At 53.3% G+C, this 11614-nt stretch overlaps 1 protein-coding gene and 1 long non-coding RNA gene across 2 annotated transcripts in view; both read right to left on the reverse strand.

Moving 5' to 3' along the window:
• CLMN (calmin (calponin-like, transmembrane)) overlaps window positions 1–1345 on the reverse strand; it is a 113393-nt gene extending 112048 nt beyond the window's left edge. Inside the window, 1 exon segment of the mRNA NM_001243882.1 lies at window positions 1226–1345. Coding sequence (NP_001230811.1) covers window positions 1226–1307 — 82 coding nt within the window. The 5' untranslated portion in view covers window positions 1308–1345.
• On the reverse strand, window positions 4065–5397 carry LOC102159451. Its single transcript, XR_002346200.1, has 2 exons — window positions 4595–5397; window positions 4065–4273 (listed from the first exon to the last, which is right to left on the reverse strand). It is a non-coding gene; the product is annotated as an uncharacterized LOC102159451 (long non-coding RNA).

Here is an 11614-nt window from a genome sequence, read left to right on the forward strand (position 1 = left end):
GAGCTGGCCATGTGGACTCCCAGGAAACATTTTATCAGGCGTAAAGTTTAGACTGGACTGCCTGGTCATCCCCCAAGACTGCCCCCTGCCCCCTGGGGCCCGCTGCCCTTCAGCAGTGAAGCCACGGCACCTGCTTGGGAAGAAAGGGGGGACCCTACAGCCCCATCACCTCTCTGTCCAGGCCTCCCAGCTCTCTCTAAGCTGCCCACCCCCCACCTTGAACCTCTAGAAACCCAAGCCTGCAGGGGAAGCAGCTGAAGAAATGTCCCTGCCAGTCTCTGTGGGTGAAGAGAGGGCGGAGGTGGACTCTGTGCACTTCTGCCCGCAGATGAAAAGAGAGAGGCTGGAAGTACACAGCCACGAAAAGTAGCTTTCTTTGGGTGGGTAGGTGCATGGGTTATGGGGAGATTGCGGGTGAATTTTCTCCTTTACTTTTGTGCTTGCTCAGTTTCCACAATGAACGAACTCTTCGGAAAGGTGAATGCACTTCATCAGTGGTGGGAGCCCCCTCAGCCCTTGCCAGACGTGCTGGCTCCCAAGTTTCTCTTTCACCTTGACTCAAGGTAGACTTAGGTCCCAGATCGGCGCCAGGCGGGCGGGGCTATCGCCCTCCCCGCCCCCCAGCCCCCGGGAGCCCCGGGCCGGGGCAGGGGTAGCTCCCAGAACAAAGTGGCCGCCTGGCACCCGCCCCCGCCCCAAGCCGCACCTCTGACCCTGTCCGCACCGAGGCGCCGCCCCCCATTCAATTCCCCTGGCCCCCGGGGGTACTTAGGAAGTGTGCGAACACACACACACACACACACACACACACACACACACACGCAATCGCACTTTCTCCTCCCTGACCTGGGCCACCGCCCCCAAGAGTCCAAATACAAACTTCTCCAAACTTGCAGCTGTGGCTGGAGGGGGAGTCGGGACGATCCCTCCCCCCGGGGCAAATGGGACGCCCCTCACCTCCCCCACAAAACACACACACACACAGACACACACACGTGCGCCCCACCCCCTGGGCCACTGTTCCTCCGGCCGGGGCGGCAACGCCGGGGTTTGGAGGCGGGTGTCTCGACCCCCCCTTCCCCGTGTAAGTGACAGGACGGGGTCAGGACCGGGCAGTGGGCGGCGCGGGTCGGAGCTGCCCGGTGGGGGAGGGGGAGCGGCCCTCGGGGGGACCCCCGGGCGCCCCCAAGCCGCGCTCCTCTCCCGGGAGGCTGGGGCGCCTTACCTTGCAGGTTCTGGACGCGGATGTCGCTGATCTGTCCGATGAGCTCCTCGCGCTGGAACCAGTCCCATTCGGGCGCAGCCATGAAGCGCGGGCGGGAGGGCCGGAGCGCCGGGGCCGGGCGCGGGCGGCGGGCGCGGAGAGCCGGGCGGGCGGGCGTGCGAGCGGCACGCACCCGGCGAGGGCGCCGCGGAGCCGGAGCAGCGCGGGCGCGGGCGGGGCGCGGGCGGGGCGGGCGCGCGGTCGGGCCGCCCCCGCCGCGGGCGGGCAGCGGGAGAGCGCGGGGCGGCGGGTGCGGGGCGCCCGGCTCGCGCTCACTCCCCCATCCGGGGGCGGGGGCCCCGGGGGCGAGGGGAGGGGAGGGGCGGGGCGGGGCGGGAGGCTGGGCTCCGGCCGGTTTCTTTGCTTTCTTTTTTTTTTTTTCCGGGGTGTTTGTTGCTTGGATTGTTTGGTTGCAAGCGGGTGGGTGATGAGGCGCGAGGTCCCAGATTGTGATGTCTCAGGGGGCGGTGGGCCGGGTGACGCAACCCGGGCTGAGCCCGCGGGTCCCCGTACCTGGTCCCAGAGGACCGGCCCTCTCCCAGCCTTTACTCCCAGCGCTTCCGTGCCCCCCTCCCCGTCCCAGATGGGACAGACACACCACACCCTCTACGCCAGGTCCTCTCTCCCCGCACAGTTCGCACAGCTGGGGGAAGGCACCCCGCTGCGGAGGGAGAGGGGCCCGCGGTGTCCTTCAGTCCCAGGGACACCTAAGGGAGAGGGCCTGGGTAGGGAGCTAATATGTGTGGAGTCGGGGGCTTTCTCTTATCTGTCTCCAGATTGGGGGCCCATGGCAAGAAAGATTTCTTTCCTGGGTTTGGATATTGGGAACCTGTTTGGCGGGGACCCAGTCCAGAGATGACCCCCAGTTCTGGGGAGGAGAGAAAAAGCAGCTGACACCCTGAGGGAGTCAGCTGGGCCCCCGAAACTCCAAGTGACCCTCTCTGGGCTTTACTGGAAGTGAAAGATGAGTATGGGCCTTTCAGGTTGTGTGTGTGTGTGTGTATGTTTATTGTTTCTTTTGACTCTTGAGAGTTCCAGGATCTTGTGTGGGGCCCACGACTCAAACCTTAGGCAGAGTTCTTGCTTGGTTTTTCAAACACGGGAAAAGGGAGGCTTTGGAGTTCTGGAATGTGCCCAAGGCTGAGGAATGAGTTAGGGCCATGAGGTCCCAGCCCCCAGCTCAGTACTCTGACCCTTTCCGGCCAACACACACACACACACACACACACACACACACACACACACAGAGAGGCAGGAAAATGGCTTATATGTGAGATATTCTAAGAAAGAAAAAAACAGGCAGGGCTCAGTAAGCATCTGTACATGTGGGTCATGTTGATCGTTGCCATGTTCATGGAACTAAAATGCTAGAAACCCAGATGGGCTGCTCCCTAGTTAACAGATAACAGTGGGGCCCCCACTGGTGGACAGACCCTGTGCCCTTGAAGCACAGTGAGTCTAGGCTCAGGTAAATTCCTGGGCACCGGGGACAGCCCACAAACAAGGACATAAGACAGTTACAAACAGAAGAGAGTTCGAGGAGAAAAATCCCCTTGGGGTAAGAAACTGGAAAGGGGGGGAGTTCCTGTTGTGACACGGTGGAAACGAATCCAACTAGTATCCTTGAGGATGCCGGTTCGATCCCTGGCCTCGCTCCGTGGGTCAGGGGTCAGGCATTGCCATGAGCTGTGGTGTAGGTCACAGAGGCAGCTCAGATCTTTTGTGGCTGTGGTGTAGGCGGGCAGCTGCAGCTCCCATGTGACTCCTAGCCCGGGGGAACCCTCCATCATATGCCACAGGTACAGCCCTAAAAAACAAAAACAAAAACAAAGAAAAGGAAGAAACTGGGATGCGGACAGGGATGGGGGAGGTCTCTGAAGACTGACCTTGGAGCTGAGGCTGGAAGATGAAAGAATCAGCGTTGGGACAGCAGCTGGGGGGGGGGGTCAGTGGAGACGGCCCTGTGGCACAGCCAGGGACAGGGTGTGGCTGCCCTGTGGGCTCTCACTGCCTCGGGGAAGTTTATGAACAGGATGGATGGGATTTACCTGCGGGGTGCGGGGTGCGGGGTGCGAGCTTGCTTTTTCTTTCTCTTTGTTCTCCTTTTGCCAAGTTTCCCACCATGAGCACATATTTTTACAATCAGTCGGAAAACCAACAATCTCTTTTTTTAACCTCTGAGGCCCTTTCCAGGAGTTGCCCCAGTTCTCCTCGTCTGCAGGTCTCCATGGGGGTGGGGGCATGGGTGTCCTGACTTGTGCCCCCCAGGCTGAGGCTGGTGCTGCCTTCTCACTGATTTGATTTGAAAGCGCCCAGTCATTTCACACTCCAGAGAGCAGGGTCTGCTTCTGTGTCCTGCAAAGCAGGGTTGCTAGAAGCCAGGCATCACCTAATGTTGCCCCATCTGCTAGTCAGCTCCCGTTTTTACACTTCAATTTATTTTTCATAATCGTTATGGGGTGAAAGTCATTTTCTTTCCAAAGCAAAGAGCCCAGAGAATCAGCCTTCTTTTCCATCAAGATCTCAGGGAATAGGGAGTTTCCATCGTGGCTCAGTGGTTAATGAATCCTACTAGGAACCATGAGGTTGCCGGTTCGATCCCTGGCCTTGCTCAGTGGGTTAAGGATCCAGCATTGCAGTGAGCTGTGGTGTAGGTCCCAGACACAGCTCGGATCTGGCTTTGCTATGGCTGTGGCGTAGGCCAGCAGCTACAGCTCTGATTAGACCCCTAGCCTGGGAACTTCCATATGCTACAGGTGCGGCCCTAGAAAAGACAAAAAGATACACACACACAAAGATCTCAGGGAATAGAAGGCTTTAAACAAGAGTGTGGATGTTAGCTGCAGAGACGATGATTCAAAGATATCTGTTCCTGTGACTGGGATGCTGCGTCTTTGGGGACCACAGCCTAGGCAGTAACAACTCCCTGGCAGGGAGGGGCCTCGGTCCCCGTGGATGGAGCACTAACCATCTACCAGAAGTTGGATCGCCAGCCCAAAGATCTTCTTTCTGCATCAGAGTGGAAAGAGAATTTTAGGTGGTTTTTAAAAGGGAGTAAGAAACTGAGCTAGCACAGGCATTGGGCTGGCCTTTAAAGTGCTTAAATATTCATTGAACTTAAGTATCGAGCCCCTTCAGGGGCTCTGAGCTCTGGCCCTCCCTGATTGACCCCTGTGCCACTGCCATCCTTCCCGGTTTTACACTTTTTGCTCAAGTGAGAATAAACTGCTGCAGGTCGTGGCCACGCCCACCCATCACCTCCAGGCCTTTGTTCATTCTGTTCCCTTTGAAGAGTCCTTTCCCTCCCCTGCTCCCTGCCCTCGCCTTTACCTGCCTTACTCCTGCCCCATCACGTCCACTTCAAGAGAACCTTCTCCAACACCCGCAGGCCCAGCTGAGTGCCCGTCTTGTACAATTGCATCAGATTCAGGACAGAGTCATGACAGCCCGAGAAATCTGCTCTCCTGGTTCCACGTTGCATTATAAGTTTGCTGATGGATCCTTCCCCCATTAACTGTGAACTACCTGAGAACAAGGCCATCTCACTCATCTTTCTATCTGGGTACTCGGCACAGTGTCCGGCTCAGAGACAGATCTCAGTATTAAGTAGATAGATAAATAAATGCCTCTTATTATAGGCCTGAACTCACAAAGCAGGGACCAAATGGGCCCAAGTAAACTTCTAGGGAGCCGATCAAAAAATGTTTCCATATTAGCAATGCTGCTGGGCACCGGGTGAGTGCCAAGCTGTGGAATGTGCCTTCTTTCCTTGGGCCTGTCCAGCCTCCCAGATCTAGAGTCCTGGCTGGGAGCGGGGACATGTGACCTCCTGGGGGATTAGGCTATCTGCCCTCTTGCACGAATGACCTGTACTATTTTTCTTTTGCATTTTATTTTTGAGAAGGAAAGATACTCTGCCTGAAGGCTTGGCTTCCAGGGAGTTTCCAGAAACTGATTTTTTAGAAATTACCCAATTCTGCTAGAATCCTTGTCACTGTTTAAAACAGCTGCCAAAGGAAAGGAAAAGAATTGCAGAGCAGCCCTGGTCAGAACCTCAGAGATCATCAAACCCAAGAGCCCTCCCCACATAAGGGCTGTGAAACATCTGGCGCAGGGATCTTCCTGCCTCTGCTTACGGGAATTGATGATTTCAGGCAGAAAATCTGGAAGGATGGGTTACATCCCCCACCTCCACCCCCACCCCCACCCCCACCCCCGACTGGGAAAGAACACGAGCCACGAAGATGAGCCACAAAGATGACCGCGGAGCGCCCACCCACCCACTTCCAGGAGAGGCAGGTGGTGGGGGCTTGCCGTGGTGGGAAGCTGTGTTCTCTGGTCCCTGCCGTGGCCTCGTATGTGTGGCAGCCCTTTAGGATCTGGACAGTCCTTTTGCAGCCGGAGCTGGTCTGGACGTCACGGTGACCTCGTTAGGCCAACTAGACAGGATCCTTTTTAGCTGAGGCTGAGAACTGCTTAGTAACCTGTCCCAAATCAGAGTAAGGCAAAACCAGACTTCGTCCTAGAGCCCTCACTGCCCACCCACATCGGTCCCAGATACCTGTGCATCGTCATGTTTATATAACATTTACAAAATCTTAGCTCCACTAAAATCATAGCGTTCATCAGCATATAAAAACTGTTAGGAATTTCATATTAAGTCCAGTTAAGAGGTTGGGATGGATTCAAGCTGAATTAACCAAGACTAGACCAAGAATATCTCCAGGGCAGGGGGGTCTGCATTATGATGTCATAAAATATAGGTTATATACCTACACCCTGTGCCAGGTATCAATCCCCTGACCTCAGTTATTCTTTTTTTTTTTTTTTAATGGGTGCACCCATGTCCTATGGAAGTTCCCGGGAGGGACTGAAGCAGAGTCATAGCTGTACAACTGCAGCAATGCGGGATCCTTTAACCCACTGTGCGGGACTGGGGATCGAACCCGTGTCTCCACAGTGACCCGAGCTGCTGTAGTTGGATTCTTTTTTTTTTTTTTTTTTAATTTTTTTGTCTTTTGTCTTTTTTGTTGTTGTTGTTATTGTTGCTATTTCTTGGGCCACTCCCGCGGCATATGGAGGTTCCCAGGCTAGGGGTTGAATCGGAGCTGTAGCCACCGGCCTACGCCAGAGCCACAGCAACGTGGGATCCGAGCCACGTCTGCAACCTACACCACAGCTCACGGCAACGCCGGATCGTTAACCCACTGAGCAAGGGCAGGGACCGAACCTGCAACCTCATGGTTCCTAGTCGGATTCGTTAACCACTGCGCCACGACGGGAACTCCTGTAGTTGGATTCTTAACCCACTGCACCACAGCAGGAACTCCCTCATTTATTTTATTCTATCTTTCTTTCTTTGGGGGCCGCTCCTGTGGCATAGGGAAGTTCCCGGGCTAGGGGTTGAATTGGAGTTGCAGCTGCCAGCCTGTGCCACAGCCACAGCAACACCAGATCCAAGCCATATCTGTGACCTACACCACACAGCTCACGGCAACAGATCCTTAACCCACTGAGCGAAGCCAGGGATCGAACTCACATCCTCATGAACTCTGGTTGGCTTCTTAACCCACTGAGCCACAATGGGAACTCCCTCCCTCATTCATTCATTTAACAAACATGGATTGAATACCCACCCATGGCCTGGCTTGGTAGGAGGATGCAACAGCTGAAAAGACCAAGAATCTACCTGCAAGGAGGCATCCAGGCTCAGGAGTTCTGACCTTGTCATAAGCTCAGAGAGGAGATTTTGCAGGATAAAAATGGGTCAGATTGTCCCTTTAGTTATATGTGGGACGGGATCAGAACTCGGAAGACCCTTCTGCTCGTGGTGACACAGGTGTGAGATGGGGCCGCCCACACCAGAGCAGCTGCCACGAAGATGGATTCTGCAGCTGTTCATAGAGCGGAATTGACAAAACCTGGTTCTGGCTGAGCGATGAGTGATTTTGCAGCACCTGTCCATGTGCTTCTGCTCTCGAACTTGTGCATGTCTCTTAAACCCACCTTACTGCAAATTTCTCAAGAATGCCAATCAAGAAGGGCTGCCTACTTTATCTTTGGATCACCAAAGCCCAATACCATGCTGGGCACATAGTAGGTGCTCAGTAAAGCTTAGTCGTGTGTATGAATAAATCAATTGTCTTTAACTTCACCAAACAGTAACTCTAAAAACTCTTTGAGCCCTGGACTCCTCAAGAGAGCCAGGATCCCTTTTATATCTTAGGAATGCCAGGTGTCTGCCTATCTCCTCATTTTTTTCCTGCTAAATTTTCCCGGTTAATTGCCACCTGCCTCCAGGAAACTGCAGGAGATGGTGCCAAGGCTGGTGGCAGAGAGAGATGCGGAGAAGCAGAAGGAATTCAGCTTCAAGCCAAAGGACAGACGAGGTGTGGTGTAGTGGACAATGGGCAGACAGTGGAAGTTCCTACTGTGTGACCTTGGGCAAGTTCTTAACCTCTCTGGGCTGTGGAATTTCATCTGTAAAATGGGGCCCGGAGTCCCTCCCTGGCAGGACTGCGGTGAGATCAAAGATATGCCTCCAGAGAAGAGATACGTCAGTAAGAGTCACATCATTTCTCCGGCATAAAAATGAACTGCACTCAGAAGACAAACTGCCCCTGAGTTTGGGAGATTACCCATAATGTAAAATATTAATGTATTCTCTGGAATTTTATGACTTTTTGGTATGTGGAGGTGTTGATGGATAGTTTAAAAAAAAAAAAAATCCCGCTTCCCTAAGTAGACAGCCCCGGATGCCCCAATTTCCACAAATAAAACCCCTCATTTCTTCCAGGTTTGAATAATCAAAGCCTGCTTCCCTGGAGACAGCTCTGCTAAATTTTTTTTTTTTTTTGCAGGCATTAGAACGCTATTTAAGGCGTATACATTTTCCAGTAAAGCCAATGATAAAAGCTTTTCCCCCCCATGAAGTGTGAGATGCTGGCGATGTGAAGATGTGGGGGGAGACAGGATGCTGTGAGGGCCAATAAGCACCCCAGATGAGGTGTTTGCAACAGCATTGCAGAAATACAGCAAACGTGGTTTTTTAACCTTTTGGAACCAAAAGCAAACTTGGTTGATGATCATCCCAGGAAGGGGGGGTTTCAAAGGCCAGACTTGATGCAAATACAATCCCGGGCCAGCCCCTCTGGAACCCACGGTCCCTGAACAGGCGAATCGACTTCCAGAAATGGATTGTCCATCTCATGTCTGCGATGCAGCGAATGTTTACCACGAACCCACTCTTCTCTGAGGATTGGAATGAGCGCCTTGCAGGCTCTCTTTTAATCTTCTTAACAACCCTTTGAGGGGGGGTATTATTAGTCCTTTTCTTTTCTGGCTGCACTCATGGCATTTGGGAGTTCCTGGGCCTGGGATCGAATCTGAGCCGTAGCTGCGACTGCCTTCTCAGCTACCTCCGAACCCACCAGGTTTGCACCCTTGCTGAGAGGCCCAGGAGGGAGGACAGTGGTGGAGGGACGTTGCCAGGGATGGATTCCATCAGCTTTTGCTGCCTATCTGTGACCATCTTCAGAAGAGAGTTTTGGTATAAACTACCTGCCGATGAGTGTGGGTGCACTGGCGAACTTGACCCTACACCCCGGAGACAAGCCTGCAAATTACCATAGCGAGGAATCGTGCTCCCCTGCACAGCAAGCCTCCAATACAGTTTGCTGAATTGGTACCAGAGGATTTGGCTAATTAGAAGAGGATGGGTTGCAAACACTTTCTCAATTATCAGTATGCGAGGAATTTGTTTGGCGATCCAACACAGCACAGGTCCTTTCCTCTCTGCATGAACCAAGTTCAAGGATCCTGTGAGCCCAGGGGCCTGACAGTTTCAGAGGAGCGCTCAGGCCACAGCTCCAGCTGTGCCTGCATCACCTGCTGCATGGGAACTCAGATCACTGGGAACCTCGGACCCCACCTTCCCTCAGGGTCCAGCCTTCAGAAGAGGGCCAGACTTACCTTAAGGGCACTCTGCTCTGTAGGGGGCTCATCGGATGCCCCAAAGGACAGCAGGTGGTCCTCGCTCTGTGCGTATGAAGTACCAGGAACAGTTCTCCATGCTTTCTGTGTTACTTTGTTGGGGACTCACCATGGCGAGTGAATAAGGCATGGTACATCCAGACAATGGAATAATATTCAGCGCTGAAAAATGAACCATCATGCTGTGAATAGACATGGGGAAATGTAAATGCATATTACTAAGTGAAAGAAGCCCCTCTGAGACAGCTTCATACTGTGGGATTCCAACTAGGTGACATTCTGAAAAAGCCAGTGGTGGAATCCGTAGGAAGAAGAGTGGTTGCCAAGGGCTGGGGAGAGGGAGAGATACATGAATGGAGCAAAGGAGATTTTTAGGGCCTGGAAAATACTTTGTAAGGACTGCACTGATGGAAGCGTGCCATTATACAGCGGTCCAAACCCATAGAACGTGCAACACCAAGAGCAAATCCTAATACAAAGTAGTCTCTTCGGATGATGATGATGGGTCCGTGTGGGTTCATTGATTACAACAATGACCCCACTCGGGGGGGGGGGAGGGCTGTGGATCATGGGGTAGGCCGAGGGGTGGGCAGGAAGCACACGGGAAATCTTTGTTCTTTCTGCTCTGTTTAGCTGGGAATCTAGAACTGCTTTAAAAAAAAGAAAAGTAATAAAGTCAGGAGTTCCCGTTGTGGCTCAGTGGAAAGGAATCCGAATAGTATCCATGAGGATGTGGGTTCAAGCCCTGGCCTCACTCAGTGGGTTAAGGATCCAGTGTTGCCCAGAGCTGTGGTGTAGGTTGCAGACGCAGCTTGGATCCTGTGTTGCTTTGGCTCTGGCTGTGGTGTAGGCCGGTGGCTGCAGCTCCAATTCAACTCCTGACTTGGGAAATTCATATTTCATAGATGCGGCCCTAAAAAGCAAAAAAAAAAAAAAAAGTCTTCTTAAAAACTACAATTCACTATGATCTATGACCCCCTTCCATGTGTCACAAAGGAAGAAGTCAAGACACGAGTGGGTAAGACCCTTCCCCAAGGCTCACAGTCAGGAGGGGATGGAGCTGGGATTTGAACCCTGGCTGTGCTGTCTATCTGCCCAGCCTGAGCTGCAGACCATGACACTGGGGCAGCCTCCTTCCTCCAGCTGGCAACCTAAGGCCCGTGGAAACTCAGGCTTAAGTGGCTGAGACTGGAAAAGACCAGTGTCCCTCCCTGGCTTCCTATCCCCCATGGCTCTGGTGCTGAAGACCAGCTCCTGCTCTTACCAGGCCCACCGTCCTTACTCCCGTCCCCCCCAGCTCACAGGCTTGCTCCCTGGACCACAGCAGCCACTTTTATATCCATTGTCTTTGCTCACCTGACTCGCCCTCTGCAGCCCTCCCGCCCAGCAGCCACAGCCACAGCCCAGTAGGTTAACACTAACTCAGGCCTCCCTACCTCCGCAAAAACAGTGAGACTAGACAGCCTGTGCTCTTTGCGACAGGCTGGCCAGGGATCTTCCCTCGCTTTGCCTCCCTTTGCTGTGTGACCTTTGGCAAATGATCTAACTTCTCTGAACCTCAGGGTTTTTTGTTGTTGTTGTTTTTGTTTGTTTGGTTTTTAATCTACAAAGTAGGACAATGATGTTCACCTCATGGTCATTGTGTGGGTCAGAGAAAACCCACATCAAACACCCGACATAGCTTTCGCTACATAATAGGTATTCCAAAAATGGTACTTATTTTTAGGAAGCTTGTCTTGCCCCATTTGGACTCTATGCACATGTATCTCTGTACTTGCAACATCCACATGCATTAACCTGCAATAAGAAAACTGCTCCTGGAGCTCCCCTTGTGGCTCAGCAGTAATGACCCTGACTAGCATCCAGGAGGATGCCGGTTCCATCTCTGGCCTTGCTCAGTGGGTTAAGGATCCAGCGTTGCCGTGAGCTGTGGAGTAGGTCGCAGACGCGGCTTGGATCTGGTGTTGCTGTGGCTGTGGTGAAGGCCGGCAGCTGTAGGTCTGATTCGACCCCTGGCCTGGGAACTTCCATATGCCGTGGGGGCAGTCCTTAAAAAAAAAGAAAAAAGAAAAAAAGAAACCCATTACCGTCTCACTGCTCTGGGTCTTTGTTTGCGCTTCTCACGAGCTGGCATGATTTTTCTGCGTATGTTCGCCTTCTCTCTCCTCTGTGCCCCTGGTGCCCAACCCCCGGAGGTGCAGGCAGGGATCCCGTCTAGCTTGCTCATCACTGGATTCCACTGCTTAGAATGCTGCCTGGCACTTGGCAGGTTAAAACTGCTTGGGGGATGAGTTCCCGCTGCGGCGCAGGGGGATGGGAGGCATCTCTGCAGCACCAGCAGGCAGCATCCATCCCCAG

The sequence above is a fragment of the Sus scrofa genome, chromosome 7 (genome assembly GCF_000003025.6).
Source record: "Sus scrofa isolate TJ Tabasco breed Duroc chromosome 7, Sscrofa11.1, whole genome shotgun sequence".
Classification (NCBI taxonomy): domain Eukaryota; kingdom Metazoa; phylum Chordata; class Mammalia; order Artiodactyla; family Suidae; genus Sus; species Sus scrofa.